We start from the raw sequence: 21,995 nt of genomic DNA, 5'->3' as shown, positions 1-21,995 counted from the left end.
TTAAGATACTTGTGAACGCTGGTTTAAACACTTTAAAAGTGATGATTTCAATGTGAAAGACAAAGAATGTCCAGGTTAACCGAAAAAGTTTGAAGACCAACATTTACAAGCATTATTGGATGAAGATGCGTGTCAAACTCAAAAACAATTTGCAGACAGATTAAACACTGTTCAGCAAACAATTTCCAATTGTTTACAAGCAATGGAAAATTTTTTAAAGAAAGGATAATGGGTGCCATATCAACTAAGCAAAAGATAAATGGAAAAACCTAAAAGTCATCAGTAAAATGTTGCTTCAATGGCACGAAAGAAAGTCTTTCTTGCATCAAATTGTGACTGGCAATGAAAAGTGGATTTATTCTGAGAATCCCAAATGCACAAAATCATTGGTTGATCCAGATCAACCATCAATATCGACTGCAAGGCCAAATCACTTCAGAAAGAAGACAATGCTCTCTTCGTTTGGTGGGATCAGGAAGGTGTGATGTATTATGAGCTTCTAAAACCAGGTGAAACCATAAATACTGATCACTACTGACAATAAATAGTCTATTTGAACCATGCTTTGATCATGATTTCAGAAGACACAGCAAAGTAATCTTGCTTCATGATAAAGCACACACTTCAAAACCAGTTAAAGACATGTTAAAAGCTCTTGCCTGAGGAGTATTAACCCACTGGCTGTATTCACCAGACCTTGCTCCTTCAGAGTACCACTTGTGATCGGTGGCACATGCACTTCCTAAGCAGCACTACAAAGCATACGAAGAAGTGGAAAATTGGGTCTCTGAATGATTTGCCTCAAAACAAGAAAAGTTCTATTGGGACAGTATCCACAGATTACCTGAAAGATGGGGAAATGTGTAGCTAGCGATGGACATTACTTTGAATAAAGCACTTTTGATGTTTCTCTTAAAATTATCGTGTTTTCTTTGATTACAAATTCCGCAATTACATCTAGTAAAGATCTAACCTTGAGACTAGAGCTCAGTTAAAGCTCTAATAATTCTCTAATATTTAGCAGATAACAAGATAACAACTTATACAGAAAAATTACCTAGAACTTGCCTCATATCCAACCAATGACTTAGAACCCTTCTGGGGCAGGAACATTCACAGGCCCTGTAACTACCAAATGTTAAGCAGCTTCTGTCCACAGTCTGTGCTAAGCATTGAAATCATAAAGACAAAATTTATTTTAAAAGGACACAGATCTAAGGCCAGGACCAGGTTGTTGCTGTTTTTGAAACATCCTTCAATCACATAGGAATTCTCTGTTCGAATTTTTAAATGCTGATGGAAGACTTAGAGAGATCATGCAAATGCAAGACAACAACTTTACAAGAGCAGAAATAGGAAATTAAACCGTAATTTAAAATTGACTAGTCAGTCCCTGTTGTTCAATGAATCCCTTTTGTGACAAATGTGACTTATTGTTCACATCATTCACACCTGCAAGAAATATTTTTACTTAATTGCTAACACAGTTTTAAAGTAAACACCAACAGAATGCTTGTGAAATCAGAGCACATAAGATTAAGGAACTAAAGAAATAAATATCTTTTGTTCATCACTTTTTACAAAGGTTACCAAAAGAGCAAAGAAATTATTCCTTGACCACATCAATTACTACCTACCGATCGTTTTGATATCAAAGAGCAAAAGAAATTCAACTCTAAGCTGAAGAGTAAGACAAAGATTTAAATTATTACAATAAAAATGTAAGTCACTGGGGTGTGTGTGTGTGTGTGTGTGTGTGTGTGTGTAAGACCAAATTCAGAATCCATGTTAAAACACTGCATATCCAGATTAACTGAACAAGAAAGTAAATTGGAGATATGAAAAGTCATCCAATGTGACCCAACACATAATAAAACTACCTTAAAGTATTATTTCAATATTCATGTGTTGTTCACATATATTTTTTAAGAAAAGATGTGAAACATTCTGTAGCCTTATAAATACCAAAACTACTATTACCAGTCACATCCAAGGAATAAATAAAATGAAACACTACTCAGAGGCATTACTACACACACACACACACACACACACACACACACACACACATACACACACACACCTAGTATCTGGGGACAGGGATCCCTCGGAAGATGCTCCGTGGTACACACTCTGAGACAACCTGTTGTCGGGTCTGAGCTCTTTGTCATACGCCATCATATTCCACTCCTGGCGCCTGTTTCTGGCTTTTCTAACCTTTTTCACCTCACGGGTTGTGCCATCTATACGTTTTTGCTCCTGAAGTCCAAGAAAAGAAAAGCAAGCATGCCGAGACAGGAGAGAAAGGACAACAGGTTAAATGCAGTTATAATGCTCAGGACACAAGCATGATGTGCAGATAATGTCAGAAAATTCTAGCACAGTGTCTACTCCTATCCAACACAGACCCCCCAAAAGTAATAAATACTTGACTATTTAACCCAATAAATGAAAATTATTCTGCTGCAACACCAGAATTATTGTACTATCATTTTTTAGTAATTGCTTCAGCAAATTTTCATCTTATTAGGCGTTTAGGTGATTTTAAATATAACTTTTAGATCTATAGTTTACAGATAAAATGTCTGATGGCACCATACAGATAAATCATTTCCCACCCCTACATAATTTTGACTGGCTTGTTAACTTACAATTAAAAAAAAAATAATTCAAAATGTTCTTTTTCCAGTTTCTACAAGAAATATTTAAGCTAATCCTGCAATGAGCTAAACCCAAAACAAAAATAAGGCATGAACTTACCTTCCCATACAAAGACTCATTCTTGCCCCAGCCCTACTTTGCCGGCAAAAATGTATCCAATAAATACGTAGGTACTTCTTTAAAGGCGAGAACAATTATTTCTGTTGTTTATAAATTTTTTCCTGGTTCCCTCATAAAATTTTATGATCTCTAAGGACAAGAACTATGTGCTCTAAGTTCTATACTCCTTTTACAATCCTTCCACAAGTGATTTACCTAAAGTGCACACACAATCAATGCTGACTAAATGGCCAAATCCAGGTGAGCTTAGAGAACTTGCTATGGCATCGATGATACAAAAGGAAAACAACAATAACAACAAAAAGATGTGTGTCTGCCCTCGTGGAGCCTGTAGTCCAGTTGGGGAAGCCTACAAAATCATAGAAATAAATGTCTAATTATAATATAATAAAATGCAGTAAAGCATATATGCATCACGTGTAGAATGCTGTCTCAGCTGGAAGTCAGGGATAGCGTCCAGGAGTGAGAGGGAAGACCTACCTGTGAGTGGCTTGGACTGCAGGGAGCCCATCAGAGCAGCTAAGAGAGGACTGAGTGGGCATGGGCTCCAGGAGGAGGAAGAACACACTTAGGAGAAATGAAAGAAGGTGAGGGGCAAATGAAGGTTAATGGCCCCAAAGAGCTGAAAGGTAGGCAAGACCTTAAAGGCTACGTTTAAAATGTTTTTTTGTGTGTTTTTTTTAATCTCAGAAACAGCGGGAAAGCACTGAAGAATAAGAAGGGAAGGGCTGACAGATTGAAGGAGAAGAGGCATTTAAAAAGATCCTTCTAGGATGGGGAGCACAGACTGAAGGAGTAAGGTAGAAACACCAGTCAGAAAGCTATTCAGGTTGTCTAGTGAGGATGGAAGGCAGCTCATGATGGTAGTGAAGACACACGATTAGACTGTTTTTGGGTAAGGAGGTAAAATGTATTGGCAAAGAAGGTAAAGGTGAAATTCACAGAACATAAATAAAGGGTTAATAAAGATGAATAGATGTGTAATGCAAATTAGATTTTTTTGGAGGGAAGGAGGGCTCATAAAAAAAAACAACAATATCCAGGACTGGAGGAGGCCTGTAAACTGGTTCAGTGTTTTAAGGGTCAGGAGCAATAAGATGGTATCTCTCAAAATTTAAAACTCACATTCAACTTCCATGAATTTGCTCTGAAGAAATATCTGCATGTGAGTACAGGGATATCTACTACAGTACTGTAATAGTAACAATTTGGAAACAACCTAAATATTCATTATTCTAGTAATGGGCAAATAGTTTATGATAACTATTAAAATGCTACATAACTTCATAAAAAGAACAAAGTACATCTTTACTTATGGCAATATATGTGTATGCCTGTATGTATAAGTTGCATATAGTACATTCTATGCATATAAAAATATTTTGTGAAATGTATATGCATATATTTGTGAACTGAAAAAAATCTAAATCTAAAAATATGTGTGCCAAGCTGCTAAATGTTAACATAGTTATGCCCATGGAAGAAAAACATATCCCCAAATTTTCTAAACTAATGCATAATAGTTTAGTATAATTTGAGCATTTCACAACTTGCATGTATTGTTTGTATACTTACACACACACACTCACACCACCACCACCACCACTGCTACCACCACCACCACCACCAACAAAAAGGAGGGAGATTTCAATGGATTCCAATACACATCCTAATTAAGAACCACTGTATTAAATTAATTAGACTATTCCCCTTACTTTTAAGAGATGAATGCTAACGTATTTAGGGACTGTTATAATAACTCTCTTTGCAATAATTTAGCCTCTAAATTTACCCATCAATCTGCACACACCACACACACGTATGACATGATGTTAACAGTGATGCATCTATGCCTACATTCAAATGTCTAGAAAATGCCAAACTATTCCCTATACCAGAATGATCTTAGCTGCTTAGAAGCAGTTCACCTCCTCTGCCCTCCACTCCTCCAGCACCCTCTCACGTACATGTGCTCGCACATGCGCCCACAAACACACCTGCACCCACACTGACTTGAGCTCACTTCCACCCACGGTTGGACCTGTGAGATACCCCGAGGCTGTCCTAGACACTCACTTCCTCGTCTCTGTCATCCCCACCTTGTCTTCTCATCCCCAGCACAGCATACTTCTCCTTCACAGCACTTACCAGCATTGTAACTGCATACTTTCAACTACGTGTTAATTTGCATAATTTAAAAAATGTTTTTAATGGATTTCTCACATCCAAATTTTCTAAACAAATTTTTCCTTCATATAGACTTGTCAATACCAAATTGAAAGTGACTTGCTTTCCAGAAACCCCAGAGGATTTCCAGAATGAAGGACATCTTGCCTTATTTTCTGCTCCTATATAAAGGAGATTTGTATTAGAATTTCTCATTTCTTTCCCTCTTTACGAGTTCCAGAGGGCTGCAAAATTATTTAATGCTTGTTTCCCCCACTCTATTGCAATCTCCATGAGGGTGGTAATCCTATAATTTTCACCACTGTTTATACAGCATTAAAAGACTTTTTTTTTTCTTCTTTTTTTTTTTTTTTTTAAGAGAACCTTAGAAGCATGGAACACTGTCGAATCTCAGAGGGAAAGCAGGGTGAGGGTGGGGAGGGAAGAGATCAACCAAAGAACTTGTATGCATAATCAAGGATGCAGACAATATAGGATGGTGAAGGCCTAGGGTGGGGAGCAGGACTATAAGGGGTCAATGAGGGAAAAAGGAGACATATGTAATACTTTCAACAATAAAGATTTAAAAAAATCATTATATAAATGAATGAATAAAAAATCCTTATCAGAATTTTATGTGTTTGAACAATGTGGAATGAGATAAAACTGCCAAGGAAATAACTAAATTTGATGACACAATAATCATACATAGATTATGACTGTTTTCCCCTGAAGATCACTAGTGAAAAATTAAATATTTTTTGCCAAAAGTATCACTGAGAAGGGAAACCTAGAAGGTAATTTAAAAGGACTTTTGCCTGGTTACTGCCAAGAAGTGTGGGGATGAAGAAGAACATGACTAAGTAAGTATCTGTTTCCTTTCTGTCCCAGAGAATGGGGTCTTCCTTTTCTCCACCTGAATACTTCGTAGTTTCTTAGCTTGAATAATCCTTCATTTGAGAACTCAGCAACTCTTCCAAGATTTCCCAATTAATCCCAACCCATGAGCACAAGAAAAGAGGAAACCAAGCCTTTGGAATTCTCTCCTAGAATTCAATGGTAACATCTTACACTTACATCTTACACTTACATCTTACACTTGCAAATTGTTATCATGTACTCTGTTGTAAATCCTAGTTTCAAATTTCAAATTATCTTCTATCTCAAATTATCTCCTTTATTGAGCTAAGACAATGCCTCAAAATCTTAAGACCTCGAACCCACAAAAAGGTAAGCATTTCTCTTAACTAAAGCACTCCAATATTTGTCAAGGAAACCAGATGGTCATTTTTTTTTTTAAAAAAACATAGCTTACATATAAGTCTTAGCAAATATAAGCCTTTGGAGAATTAACTCTTCTCAGTGGCTTAAGCCTAATTTCTGGCCAAAGGAACAATTTTCAAAATGTAAGTCCCCACACCTGCAGAGAGTGAGCTTGTCCTCCAAGAGTGCTCACAACCTCAGAAGTGCTTCTAAACCTTCAGACTTGCAGTGACCTCGCCTCCCTCCACCCCCCACGGGAGCCTCACGTCCAGTAGATACCATCGTCTGAATTTGCAGATCACACGCTTTTCAATCCAATATGAACAGCTCACTAAAGCTTTAATTACAGCTAGGTGGCAATCCAGTTATGAAGAAAGCTTTAAAATGATGGAAGCAAATAATTATTTCTGATATGGAATACTGCTTTATGAAACTTGAAAGAACAGGAGAAAAATTCTAAAACATGGTTACAAACAAAACTGAAATTTTAGCCACTACTTTCGTGAAAGCACAGCAAGTGTTAGAGAACAAATCAAGAGTATTTACCAAAAAATAATATTACTGTGTTAGACTGACTTGTCTGTATCTTCCTGTATAAACTACAATCTCTAAAAATCCTTCCTCACTAAATCCAACATTTCAACCATTCAAGTAAAGAATTTACTTATTGCTTTCCAAACAAGAATCCATTTACACATATATACACAGTTCTCCTAAAGGAATTATTTACCTTTTGACGCCTTTTCTCTTTCCTTTTGTCTTCTGTGTCCTGTAGCATTTTTTCTTTCCAGAGGTCAAAGAAATAGGAAGGATCTGTATAGAACTTCAGCCCATCCTTTTTATCATCTCTAAAAATCAAGATATTACAAGTCAGGGGGGAAAAAAGACTGTTAGATATCTTCATATGGGAATAACATAATTCTTTTTTTTTAAGAGAGAGAAACATCGATGTGAAAGAGACAGATTGATTGGTTTCCTCCTGCACATGCTCCAACCAGGGCTGGGAATGGAGCCTGCAACCTAAGTATGTGCCCTTACCTGGAATTGAACCTGGGACCCTTCAGTCTGTGGGCTGACACTCTTTTCAATGAGCCAAACCTAATTCACTTTTACTCATGAGATTATATTATAACATCTTCAGGGGGGCATTTTAACTGTCCTATACAGTATTAAGTTTCTCAGATTTTCTTACTTGAAAAAAAGGTGTATTCAAGAACATCACTTTCACTAGAATAATCAGGTAAAAAAGTACTCTTGCAAAATTAGATTTAAATATAGAAAAGTACTCCTAAAAATCACAATATGGCTCAGAAACAGTAATATTCAATACCTCAATTACTTTAGGAAATGATCTGTTTATTCCAATAGGGGGCTATCTATACAGAAACAGATGGATTCTTTACACACATTTACTTTTACTCTGGAGTGTCGATGTTATGAGGATAAAGATTAGTTAAGTATTTTGTCCCCTTTACTCAATGAGTTTTGCCCAATGTCTAAAAATTCATTTAGAAAAAAAGAAAAATATTCAGTGTGTAAATGTGACTAAGAAAAACAGTAAAGAAATATTTTTAAAATGGAAGTAACCAACAAAGAAAATTCACTTGTAGTCATTTCATTTTCAGGCACTGCTATAATTACTATGGTCTAGAGAATATTTCAAGTCTTTGTATAACTTATTCATTAAAATAATGCAGCCAACATGATTTCAAAGTATAATATAAATCAATAGTATATCTAAAACTAATCATGATATGAAGTAAATACTCTATCAATGCTTTAAAAGGATATGGCCTATAGAGGAAGAAAAATACATTTCAAATCGGTATTTCATTAAGTCATTTAAGGCACAGAGAGGAAGCAAAAATTAATGAAATTAAATATAGGAAAGTTTATAGCCAAATAATCAAAGAAAGCCATCTGTCCTTGTATCTCCTGCTCTGCCATGTTCTGTAAACTCTTCATCAAATGATAAAGGCCCAGTTCCTCCGAGGGCTATTCTGGCCACTCTCTGAAATCCACTAACAAACCAGTGCATTGTACTCTATGCTTTAACCTCAGATTACTTAAAATCCTTTCTTTGCCAAATTTCTAACTGATAAGCAACGTGCAGTAAGAAATTTCATTAATAACATTATTGTGAAAAACATAATTTGTTTCCCTAAATACTAGACCTTCAATATAGATAAAAATATAGAAATTTTTTTGAACTTGCTGCAAAATTTAAGATGTACAATAAATTCACATTTTAAAAGAATGAAGCTAATACTTAAAAGAGGTCAGAAACTCACATAACTAAACAAATATTAACCCTGACATAAAAACATAAGAAGAAATATCCTATGTTCAAAGAACTGAACACTTGGTTTTTTAGTCATATTGTACTTCTCATATATTAACTATGTTAGGACAGTGTCATACTTAAGCTCAAATGCAAAAGTTTGTGCTTTACATACCCCAAATATTACTGTATTGAGCAAAAAAGAAAAGAGAAAGAGAATTCATGGACATGGACTATAGTGTGGTGATTACAGGGAGGGGGAGGAGGAGAAGTGGAAATAGGAAGGATCAGTATAGAACTTCAGCCTATCCTTTTTATCATCTCTACTAGAGGCCAAGTGCATGAAATTCATGCATGAGGTAGGGAGGTGTCCCTCAGCCCAGCCTGTACCCTGTCCAATCTGAGACCCCTTGAGGGATGTCCCTCTCACAATCCAAGACTGCTGGCTACCAACTGCTCACCTGCCTGCCTGATTGCCCCTAACTCCTTCTGCCTGCCAGCCTGATCATCCCCTAAGCACTCCCTTGATAGCCTGATCAGTACCTAACTGCTCCCCTGCTGGCCCAATTACCACTAGCTGCCCTCCCCTGTCTGGCCACTCCTAACTGCCCTCCCCTGCTGGCCTAGTTCCCCACAACTTTTCTCCCCTGCAGGCCTGGTCCCCACAACTGTCCTCCCCTGCTGGCCTGATCTTTCACAACTGCTTTCCCTTGCAGACTTGGTCTCTCCCAACTGCCTTCCCCTGCAGACCAACCTTGTGGTGGCCATCTTATGTTCACATGGGGGCAGTCATCTTTGACCACATGGGGGCAGCCATCTTGTTTGTTGGAGTGATGGTCAATTTGCATATTACTCTTTTATTAGATAGGATAAATCAAGATATTATAAGTCGAGGGGGGGGAAAGACTGTTACATATCTTCATATGGGAATAACATAATTAAATTTAAAATATTTAAAAAAGTACATTTGAATTGGCGTTGCTATTCTTAAATACACTATAAAAAAAAGTAAAGGAGATTTTTATTTTCATAAAACTGAATATACACATACAATCCTATATAGTAAAGAATATGCAAATTGGCCATCACTCCAACACACAAGATGGCCACCCCCATGTGGTCAAAGATGGCCACCCCCATGTGGACACAAGATGGCCAGCAGGGGAGGGTTGGGAGGGACCAGGCCTGCAGGAGAGGGCAATTGGGGGTGACCAGGCTGGCAAGGGAGGGAAGTTAGGGGTGACCAGGCCTTCAGGGGAGGGCAGTTAGGGGCAATTGGAACAGCAGGGGAGCAATTATAATAGGTATCAATCAGACTGGCAGGAGAGTAGTTAGAGGGTAATCAGGCTGGCAGGCAGAAGCAGTTAGGGGCAATCAGGCAGGTGAAAGTTTGGGAGCCAGCAGTCCTGGATTGTGAGAAGGATGTCCGACTGCCCATTTAGGCCCACCGGGATCGGGCCTAAACGGGCAGTTGGACATCCCTCAAGGGGTTCCAGATTAGAGAGGGTGCAGGCTGGGCTGAGGGACACCCCCCCTCCGTGCATGAATTTTGTGCACAGGGCCTCTAGGGTGTGTTTTTTTTTTTTTTTTTTTTTTTTTTTTTCTTGTGTGTGTGTGTGTGTGTGTGTGTGTGTGTGTGTGTATGTCAATTTGTTTTTTATGCAATTAAAATTTTAAGATCATCACAAATATTTCATCTTGTTCCTAATTATTCACATATAACTGTTTAGTTGAGCACAAGCAAAATTACTAGTTAAAACTTCAGGCTTACAATACCCTATTTACATAAATCATTGATTTTAAATACATGTGCTAAAGCTTCCAGAAAAATATCCTTGTTCCTTACAAAAATGTGGCATCAAATGTGAAAACATCAGTGTTTCCATGGGCTCTCACATTTTTTTGAGAGACAGAACCTTTCTCCCCTTCCTGAAAGAAAGGGATGTAGCAGGAACTGCTGCTTTGCCAACAGAGCTATAGGTCCAAACTGGGACTCTTGGACCATGAGAAGGTGCAGGAATTCAGACCAAGAAAAACTCTGGGAACCCCTGAGAAGGACCAATGGCCTACGAAGGCAGTAAAAAGAAGCTAAAAACTCACTGAAATCTGAAAGGCGTGGGTAGGACTATCACCCACAGGCTAATCCTGGGGGCAGTGAGGACTACCCCCCACCACTCTCCTTCATTCCTCCAGCCTCTGAAGGTAAAAAGATGGGAGAGGAACTCGATGTGCAGTGAGAAAGCATATGAAAAAGAAAAGGGAGACAGAAAAGAAAGTGACAGGAAATATGGAAAGAAAGCACATGTTATGGGAGGTAGTATAGGTGTTGTAGAAAGCATAGTTTCTTATTGTTAATTTTTTGCACTATTTGTTTTTCATTCTTTTTCTTGGAAGTCTGGTCCTGATAATGTGTCCTACATTTTAAAATAACAGAAAGTTAATTTGTTAACTATATTTTCACTCCTGAAAACCCCAAATGCTGCAGAATACATTTTCCTAAATTAAATAACAAATATCTCTGCAGGGCTGAAATGCTGAGACAGTTATTTTGCTGCATTCTGACTGATTATGAGGTCCCTTTAAGAGTGACTTTGAATATGAGAAACAAAATAAATATACACAGTACTGTTATGTAATGTGCTCACTTCCACTTATGATGTCTACATTTAAAAGCTAATATTAGAATTCACATTTTTCTTGATAAGTTTATATTTTGAAATATTAACACTTTTAACAATGACTAATTTCACTGTAATACTGCAGTTATCTTCAAAGTTTGAAAGATACTTTCACAGTACTGTCACTGTCTTTCAACTTATCAATACTGACAAGGCCTGGGAACCCCTGAGGCCATACCTGTATGGTGTCAGGATGTTCAGAGGAGGTGGTTTATCACTCTGGTTGTAGATGTCAGCTACAGGGTTAGGAATGCTGTTCTTTGAAACCACCTGCTGGTCTTGGACTGTGGAACTTTTGAAAGCTTTTTTCATGTTGATATCCTGCAGTGACACTATTTAGAGAAAAGTCCCCAAGTTGAGTAATATGAAGATAGTTTAACTGTTTACAAGTAAATACAATTTTAGTCACAATCATAAACATCTCCTAGAATAATCAAATAATGTTGTTTTCATTTAAAGACATGCTAAGATAGCATGAGCTCCTTCCCTCTCATCAATCACAGTGACCTCTGTGAAGGCATGTCTTTCTTCTTTTGTAGTGACCTAACTACTCCACTGAACCTAATATTATAGCATTGTTATCACTTAAATAGTATTCATTTAAATAGTAATTCACTTAAATAGAAATCACACATGAGTATATTTCTATTTAAGTGAATAGAAATATACTCATAACAATATAGTTATGAGTATAAAAGTCATGTAAATACATAGATATGGGCATCCTTGTGGAGGCATTAGAACAGTTAATACCATTTAATTATAATACATGTAGGAAAGATTTCTGCAGAAAATGTAAAAAAAAAAAAAAGGCATTACTTTTTTCTGACACTATCATTAAAGAGAGACAGCAAAGCTTTTCAACCCACAGTCCTAGAAATTATATACATGATACAAAACTATACTAAGGAGTAAGAGAATCAAGGCTGATTATGCTTACTTACTTCTTATGTTTTTACAACTTTACATCTCATGTACTAATTCATCTGACTTTGAGACAAGCTTTCTGAGGTGGGCAAACTGGCCCATTAACCCACTTGACCAATGGAGCTCAAACTCGGATATACTGTAAAATCTCATAAAATTTAACCCACAAGTTAATCTTTTCCAGTGTAAGGTTTCTCACAAGACTTTCCATTGTAAGAAAAAACAAACAAACAAACAAACAACAACAAAAACACAAAAACCTGAAGAAAGGTAAATATTTTTAAATCACTTTAATAGCAATCTAAAGGGTGAATGATTGGCCTAAGATGTTAACAATTCCTTCTCTAAATAAACCAAATAGGTATTAAAGTTTTAGTTTTTTACAATAAAAGATTAATTTTAAAAATAAGATTAAAAAGTTCCACTATTTTTGTTGGAAAAGGCAGTTAAATTTAAGACATTAAAATTTAAATGTTCTACATTTTTGTTAAATTTCTAATTCACTAATTTAATTCTGACCTTTAAAAAAGACATTTTTAAATGAGAGAAGACTTCCACAAATAACCACGTTAAAAAAAACCTTCATTTTTCACTACTGCTACTACTACAAGTCTAGTAGAAAAATCAGATGCTAGGATCATTTTAACGCAATAAGAGAAACTATACCATTACACAAAGGTAAAAATAATTTTTAAATTGAATATTTTTCTCAAAGTAAACATGAAAGGGCATTTTTTTATACCTTTTTTACAGATTCCCTCCACCCCCAGTTTAATCTCAATCCTTCACGCAAAAGATAATGAAAGTGAAATTTTAAAAAAGGAATTAAGTTTTTTGTTGAAATGGCCACAATTTCATGGTGCATCATTAAAATGATTACAGTTAACTAACTACACAGTGCTTGCCAATATGAACATTATTTTAAGACCCCAAAGTCTGAAGGCTTTTAGTAAATGCTGTTTCTAAGAAGTTAAACCATTAAGATTATTTAAAAGCATCAACCCTAACAAGAACATGAGGTGGAAGCCTTCACTCTGAACACTCAGTATATACTACACGCCCTCTTATCAATATCTTTGGATGGATTCTGTAATTTTTAGGTAAGAAATTATCTTTAAAATAACTACTAATAGCCTAAATTAGGACTTTTAATACTGAATGCAGAAAAAAAATCCTTTAAAACAAATACTAAATGGGTAAATTAAAAAAAAAAAAGAGTATGGCATATGAGATACGACATGATATGAATCTCTTTTTTTAAATAAAATTTTATTGATTTCAGAGAGGAAAAAAAAGGAGACAGAAATATCAATGATGAGAATCATTGATCAGTTGCCTCCTGCATGTCACACATTGGGGAACGAGCCCACAACCCAGGCATGTGCCCTGAACGAGAATCAAAGAGTGACCTTCTGGTTCATAGGTTGATGCTCAGCCACTGAGTGACACCGCCAGGCTGATGTGAACCTTTTAATTGCAAATTAACCCAAAGTTGTGGGTTGTCCCCCCTCACTATTCTTCTAGCAAGAGACAAGATGAAATATCAGCGTAGTAGCCCAAGGAAAAAGCAGTAATTGCCCTGCAATTAATTACTATTGTCTTGTCAAGATCACTGCTAGCTCATTGCTTTTGTGCAATTACATACCCTCTTCCACTGTAGAATCCAGCTGGGTAACTTTGACAGCAAGGCGATCAATTCTGTCTTGAAGAGAATTTGCTCTGATGTAAAAGTTGTTAGCTTCATTAAACAACTCACCAAATATGTCTTCAGCATGTTTGCCTGTAGGAGAAAATGAATGGAGAGAGCCATCTGTTGAGGCGGCCTTCACACATTCTCACACTGCCGATTACTGTTAACACAGGGATTTTGTGCAAATGATTATAAAAATAGAGAGTCACAGCCAAGGCCTTTAGAAGTTTTGAACATTTATTAGGGCTGTACATATATCTGAAATTGACCCACAGTTGTAAGAATTTTAAAATACTGCAGATAGTACAGAATTTTTATTTAATTGCTACATGAGCTATCATGCAAGTTTGTTTCCCATTAAACTTGTAAAAAAAATTACTCCAATTTTGCATGCTTTTTGTATAAATAGAATCTCAGTACCTAAATTTTCCTTTTATTTCCACAGATAATTCAATAAATCATGTTGGTTTCTAAATTTAGGATTTTATCTTATTCACAATTAGAAAGTTAGGTATCTTACATTGCGCCTGACACTTTCAAATTGCATTAAATTGTTCTAGTTCATATTTTAAAATCTAAATACTAGTATATAGTGCTGACTCTGGAACTTTCAAAAAATCAGTATTTTGTATTCTGAGTTAAATTGTTCTGTAAGTATCACTTCTTTATTCTTGTGAGTGCTAGACACAACTACTTTCCTTAAAGTGTAATTAATACATTTCTGAAAATCTGACAGGCAAGAAAAAAAATCTGCCTATGTTAAATTTCCAGATTCTAACACCATTTGTTTACTCATTCAACAAACATCTAGTCTGAGTGTGCCTCATTCAACACACATCTAGTCTGAATGTGCCAGGCACATCTGCATCGTATCTCCTCCAGCAGAGATGCTACTTAAGATAAACTTTCTTTTTAAGAACAGTTTTAAGTTCATAGCAAATATGCACAGTTCCCCCCAACATCCAGGACCAGAATGGAACATCCTATATAATAAAGAGGTAATATACAAGTTGACCATCACTCCAAAACCCAAGATGACCACTCCCATGTGGTAAAAAATGGCCGCCCCCATGTGGACACAAAATGACAACCACAAGATGACGGGCAGGGGAGAGCAGTTAGGGGCAACCAGGCCTGTAGAGGAGGGCAGTTGGGAGGGACCAGGCCAGCAGGGGAGGGCAGTTAAGGGCAGCCCTTAAGTGTCGATCAGGCTGGCAGGCAGAAGCAGTTAGGGGCAATTAGGAAGGCAGGCAGGCAAGCAGTTGGGAGCCAGCAGTCCTGGATTGTGAGGGATGTCCGACTACCCTTGAGGGGTCCCAGATTGGAGAGGGTACAGGCTGCGCTGAGGGACACACATCCCCTCCCCTTACACGAATTTCATTCACCGGGCCTCTAGTTTGTTATAATTGATGAACCCACATTGAATCACATGGTTTGCTCCCTCACCTCATCTAGGTCTACCCAAACATCCAAGTGAGACTTCCTCTAACAACCGTAGCTAATTGGCAACACCTCACCACACACACACACACACACACACACACACACACACACACACACACACACACCATCCCTTCCCTGCTCTAATTTTCTCCTTAGCACTTACTTATTCATCTTGTTTCCCGCCTATCTCCTTCCACGAGGCTGTAGGACCCAAGGAAATAAGAGCTCTCCTCTGTTCTGTGCATTGCTGTACCAATCAATCACCAAGGTGTAGTATATGCCTGGCTTAGAGAAGGTGCCCCCAAACATTTTGGAATAAATGAATAAATAATATATTAAAATCAATTCTTCAGGATGAGGATTAGGGCGTGCAAGATCAGATGCCCCTCTCTGTTTCTCACAATACCATAAGCATGTCTCAATCGCAGGACTAATCACAGAACTCTAATCTTATCTATTTATGGAAGTTCTTTGAAAATATGAGCTATGCCTCTTATTTCTGCATTGTGCTAAGCCAGTGCCCATATTTCTTGAATAAAAGGCACAGGCTCTACACCAGTTGTTAATAAGTATACAACCAACAAATGCTCCCTGCACAAGTTTGGGAAATGCTGGGCTACAAAGATTTAACATGTTTCTATGTCTTGGGGCATCTCAGAAGCCTTACTATGCTAATGTTGTGTTAAGAATCTGCAAGAGAAGCAGCTAGCATATAATGTTTTCAAGCTGACTGGGCCTGGAAACACCTAATAACATCTTCCAGAACCACCATCTTATGAAGCCCATTGGGGAAATGCCTGCCCATTAAGCTGGATGACCTGGAGACAAACACCATTTTTCAAATGCTTTATATCCAAGTCTGTCCATAGTTTGTTTTGAATGTCAGACATAGTTAAAATGTACCCAACTAATTTTTGTTTTTCTAGTTGATCATTCATAGCTTTAAAAAATTATTACAGCCCAAGCTTATTTGGCTCAGTGGATAGAGCGTGAAGGTTCCGGGTTTGATTCTGGTCAAGGGCACATGCCCGGGTTGTGGGCTCAATCCCCAGTTGGGGGCATGTAAGAGGCAGCCAGTCAATGATTCTCTCTCATCATTGATGTTTCTATCTATTTCTCTCCCTCTCCTTTCCTCTCTGAAATCAATAAAGAGATATTAAAAAAATTATTACAGTGCAACTCTAAAAAAAAAAAAAAATCACATTCCTTTCCCTTTAGCTATGCAGAAATCTAATTAACAGGGACAGTATATGTACCAGGAATGTGGGAGTATACAACAGGCTCTTGCAAAAGTTATACTAGTATCTTCAAAACACAACAAGTATGGTTAAGAACCACACCCTGGGAGACACTATAAGTTGAAAAGGTTACATAACAAGTCCCTTCTATCTTCAGTGCTTAATCCTATTTGAAAAAAAATTACAGATATATGTATATACATGCAATTGATATTATAATCCCATTGGAAGTTCTTGATTTATAAAAGAAAACGCGCGCACACACACACACACACACACAATTAAAGACTTTTAATATTTAATCTTTTGCCAGCTGCTGAAAGCTGACAAGTGACTAAAAAGAAGAATACTGAAGGAACTATAATTACTGCTGAACAAGAATAAAGTGTTGCAATTACAGTGTTCAGTTTTACAAAGAACTTATTTGAAAAGCTTGATTTTAATCACTCTTTCAGTGGTACATCCATTAATAGCTATACTAAAATAATGGAAGACCACACTGAGATAAGTGGAATTCATTCATTTTTTGCTTACCAAGTATCTTCTTATAGATTTGTCAGGCCCATTATGAACTTGTGTCCAAGTATGTCAGGTTGAGAAGTATAAAAATTTTGCATGGATTTTAAATTGCATTTAAAAGTGAAGGTTCATTAAAAATAACCAGTATGTTTGTTGTGAGTCCTTTCTGTGGAACAAGAAACCATTCGTGACAAAGTCCTTCAGACATTTTAATACACATATCTAGCATATTGGGTTGTCAAGATTTTGGCTTATTCTCTATTAAAAGGAAGTAAGATTCTTGGAAAAATGACTGGATATAAGGCTGAGGGGGAAAAGTACAAGATAAACGTAGACTATCTTGCTATACTTTTCTTTCTTTCTTTTTTAAATATATTTTATTGATTTTTTTACAGAGAGGAGGATAGAGGGATAGAGAGCTAGAAACGTCGATGAGAGAGAAACATCGACCAGCTGCCTCTTGCACACCCCCTACTGGGGATGTGCCCGCAACCAACGTACATGCCCCTTACCGGAATCGAACCTGGGACTTTTCAGTCGGCAGACCGATGCTCTAACCCTGAGCCAAACCAGTTTCAGCTGTACTTTTCTTTAAAAAGTAAAGAAGTACTCAGAGATTGGTGGGGACATGGCAGGACACAGAAGCCAGCCTACAAGGGCTCTGACTGGCCAAATGTGGGAAAATGTGAGCATCAAAATAAATAATAAAGATGATGGATTAAAACCCAGACAATAAATAAGAATCTATGAATTCATATTGATACAAATAAACGAATGAATGAATAGGGGAAGAAGTACAAACACAACAGTATTCCAACTAATAAATGTAAGATAAATTATGGAATGATCAAAATCACCATTCGCTACTACAGTAAGAGTTTTGAGCAAAAATCATCAATGGATACTGAGACTAGTAGGGAGAAGTGGGATGGAAACAGGATATTACAGTCATAGTGTGTCTCCCCGTATATGGAGACACTCAATTATATATGGACAGGGATAGGGGAACCTTTACATTAGAAAACCCTATGAATAAAATGTTAACCAAAGATAAAAGTTAATGTGGGCACTCAAGGGACAAACAGATAATCTGTGCTTCCTCGTAAAATGCACTGAGGGTGATATCTCATCACTCTGCCATACATACTCATGACAATATCCTATATCTAATCATGAGGAAGCATCAGAAGATACAAACCAAGGGACAATCCACAAAAATAAAGGCCAGTTTCCTTTAAAAATGTTAAGTCACAAAGTTAAAGAAAGACTAAGAGCTGTTCCAGATTAAAGGAGATCTATTAACATCTACCTATATGTCTGTATACATATATACACATATGTTGAGATGAAGGAGAAAGAAAAGCAGGAAAAAAAGGTAAGTCTCTGAGGAAAAAGATGGGGTAAAATCTACACTAATAAAAGAGAAAGATGTAAAATGACCATACTTTTGCAACACCCACCAGCCAATCAGGAGTATGCAAATTAACCCAACAAAGATGGCGGGTTAACTTGCATATGCAGGCACCTGGGCAGGACACTGCTTGCTTCGTCGCCATGGCAACAACATAGGCGGTCCACACCACCCGGCCTGTCCGGGCCACTGGGCAGTGTGGGAAGGCAGAAAGGTGGATCCAGGCCAGAGCAAAGGTAGAAAGGCGGCTCCGGTCCGGAGCGAAGGCGGAAGGAGCGAAGGCGGTGCTGGCAGCCAGAGGAAGGAAGGCCCATTCTTGCGTGAATCTTCGTGCATCGGCCTCTAGTATATGTAAGTGAAAGTCTATGAGAATTCTCTGTTGTTCTTCAGCTTTTTAAATGAGTGGTATTATGTCAAAAACGTTTAAAGAAACTTTTTACAGTACTTGTAATAAAGTTCAGTTGCTACTGAATTCCATAAAACAAGTCATAATTAGTGAGTCCTAAGCTTTTTTTTTTCTTTTTAAAGTACTTTTTTATATTATGAAAGCAATCCCTGCTTATTATGACATATAGAAAACCCAAAAATAAACAATAAAAAAATGGCCTGAAGTCCAATCTAAATAATCTACTGTTAACATTGTGATCTTTGTTGTGTTTATAAGTCTGTGATAAGTAAAACAAACAAACAAAAACAACACCCAAAACATAGTATATATCTCAATTCTTTGAAATGTCTTTGTATCAATGTAATATATGCTTATGTAGAAAATTTGGAAAACTCAGGAATATAAAAAAAAAAGTCATCATAGTTAACTACAGTGAACTTTTTGATATACTCTTTACAATATTCTTTTAAAGCATTTTATAAAAATTAAGATAATAGATGTTAATTATTAAGTAATTTGCTCTCAGTTTATTTAGCAAATACTTATTTACTTATTAAGCACTGTGTACCAGGCACTTAAAGATATATAGCACTGCTTGGCCAGTGTGGCTCAGTTGGTTGAGCATCCATGCACCAAGAGGGAGCAGGTAGGATTCCCAGTCAGGGCACATGCCCAGGTTCTGGGCTTGATCCCAATGAGGGGAGGTACAGGAGGCAGCCAATCAATGTTTCTCTCTCATCCATGTTTCTATCTCTTTCTACCTCTCCCCCTTTCTCTAAAATCAATTAAAAAAAAAGATATACAGTAGTGAACATAGCCACAAAGCTTATATCAGACATTGTGTCACATGAAGGTGTGATGAATAGATGATAAAGGAATAGACACTGGAAGAGGTGGGTGGTATTTAGGTGGTCACTAAAGGCCACTTAAGGTGATAAGGGAACTATATGGATGTCTGGGGGAAGAAACTTCCAGGCAGAATGCAGAAACACGCTCGGGATGTGAGAGCAGCATCAAGGAGGCCGATGTGGCTGGAGCCTGTGAGTAGAGGGGAAGTGGTAACAAAAAACAGAGAAATAAAACCCTTCCCTTTAGGGGTGGTGGCTAGAGAGAAGCAGGGAGGTCTGATAGGAGGCTACTAGAGAGCAGTGGAAGGCATGGACTAGAACAGCAGCAGTGGAGGTGCTAACAAGGTGTAGAGATTTGGTATGCATTTTTTTTTTAAATATATATTTTATTGATTTTGTACAGAGAGGAAGGGAGAGAGATAGAAACATCGATGAGAGAGAGTCATCGATCAGCTGCCCCCTGCACACCCCCTACTGGGGACATGCCCGCAACCAAGGCACATGCCCTTGACCGGAATCGAACCCGGGACCCCTCAGTCCCCAAGCCGATGCTCTATCCGTTGAGCCAAACCAGTCTCGGCTGGTATGCATTTTGAAGATATCTGGTGTGAGAGAAAGAAGAGGCAAATCAAAAGCACTGGAAGAGTGGAATTCCCACTTACTAACAGACAGGGGGAGAGATAGAAGAAAGGAATCATTAATTTTGTATTAGACATGCTGAGTTGAGATGCCCATTAGAAATCCAAATGAAGAGACCCACCAATACAAGTTTGAAATCTAGGGGAGAGGTCTGAACTGAGGACACAAACTTGGATGTCTCCATGTAAAGATAGTATTTCAAGCCATGGACCAGATGAGATTGCCTAGTGAATGGGAACATTGCCTAGTGAAGAGAGTCAATGACCCAGCCCTGGAGCACTCCAGCACACAGAAGTTGGGAAGATCATCAGAGACTAATAAAAAAGTGCCTGAAGTGGGAGAAACATCAAGTGTACTGGCACAGAAATCAGGTAAGAAAGTTTCTCCAGAAAGAAATAATCAACCGATTCAAAGGCTGCCAATGGATCAAGTCACAAGATAGAGAATGAGCACTAGATTTTGCAACACGAACAGAAACGTCACTGATAACATTGACAAGCAGTTTCAAGAGTGGATGGGACAACACTTCAATGAGGGAAGGAAGTGAGGGCAGTGGAGTTATGAATGATTCTTAAGAAGTCTTGCTGTGAAGGGGAGCAAGAAATGGGTTCATAGGTAAAGACGATCTTAGGTTCATTTAGTTGGAAGATTTCTCAATATATTCGTATTTAGTAGGGATGATGTCAGGGGTCCTCAAACTTTTTAAAGTGGGGGCCAGATCACGGTCCCTCAGAGAGCTGGAGGGCCGGACTATATGAACTACTAATTCCTACTGTAACACCTCGGCTGCGCTCACTGCCCAAAAAACCTGGCGGGCCGGATCAGACTCCTCTGCGGGCCGCATGTGGCCCGCGGGCCGTAGTTTGAAGACGCCTGAAGGGGAAACAGATGATGCAGAGGAGAGAAGGTAAATGGACGGACATGAGGGTGAGGGGTTCCATGCTTTACATAGAAACATGTACATACACCACTTTTAAGGGAGAATGAGGAGGACATATCAGATTCAGCAGAAGGGGGCTGTTTTGTTCTCTGACTACTTTTATTTTTCCAGTGAAATGAGAATAGCAAGTTCATCAGTGGTAGGAAGTTTGAGGTGGAAAGGGAGGATAAGATATAGGCAGGAAAACCAATTAAAACAGAAATCACAGCAGGACTTCTAAGCAACACTGAAGGCTCAACTGAGGAATATGTTTGTAATTGTAAAACTTTCGTCTATTTTAATATAAGCATTTAAAGCTACAAATTTCCCTCTAAGCACTTCTGAAACCAAATCCCACAAACATATTGGTATTTTGTGTATTCATTACCACACAGTCAGACATAGTTTCTAATTTCCATTTTTATTGCTTCTTTGATCCAAAGATTATTTTTGCTTCATTTTCCAATATGTGAGAATTATCTAAAATGATTATAATTATTATCTCACTCTCATTCCACTCTTTATGATATCGATATTTTCAAATGGATCACTATAGGGCCAAGCATATGTTCCTTTTAGACATTAAGAAAATGTGTGGGAGTTTTGTGTTCTACAAAGGGCAATTAAAGTCACATTTGGTTGGTAATGTGGTACAAACCTTCTATATCCTTACAGATTTTCTGTTTATTTGTTCCATCAATTACTGAGAGGATTTTGTTAAAATCTCCAACTATGATTCTGGGTTTTTCATTTTTCCCTTTATTTCTATTTTTATTCTATGTGCTTTGGAGCTCACTTATTAGG

The 21,995-nt window shown here is 37.6% G+C and overlaps 1 protein-coding gene across 3 annotated transcripts in view; it reads right to left on the bottom strand.

Annotated features, from left to right (window-relative positions):
* Window positions 1–21,995, bottom strand: part of WASF3 (WASP family member 3) — a 67,052-nt gene that overhangs the window by 8,322 nt on the left and 36,735 nt on the right. Inside the window, exons 3-6 of one of the 3 annotated variants that reach the window (XM_036457778.2) lie at window positions 13,742–13,876; window positions 11,348–11,501; window positions 6,941–7,058; window positions 2,084–2,259 (exon numbers count right to left, since the gene is read on the bottom strand). In XM_036457778.2, the coding sequence (XP_036313671.1) occupies window positions 2,084–2,259; window positions 6,941–7,058; window positions 11,348–11,501; window positions 13,742–13,876 (583 nt within the window). Of the gene's footprint in view, window positions 1–2,083; window positions 2,260–6,940; window positions 7,059–11,347; window positions 11,502–13,741; window positions 13,947–21,995 lie in introns of all 3 variants that reach the window. The other 2 variants (XM_045588463.1, XM_036457779.2) reach the window with 2 other exon arrangements.

This window comes from Pipistrellus kuhlii, unplaced genomic scaffold (assembly GCF_014108245.1).
Source record: "Pipistrellus kuhlii isolate mPipKuh1 unplaced genomic scaffold, mPipKuh1.p scaffold_m20_p_3, whole genome shotgun sequence".
Classification (NCBI taxonomy): Eukaryota; Metazoa; Chordata; class Mammalia; order Chiroptera; family Vespertilionidae; genus Pipistrellus; species Pipistrellus kuhlii.
Note: the sequence above shows the minus strand (reverse complement) of the source record. Positions and strands in the feature narration are given on the sequence as shown.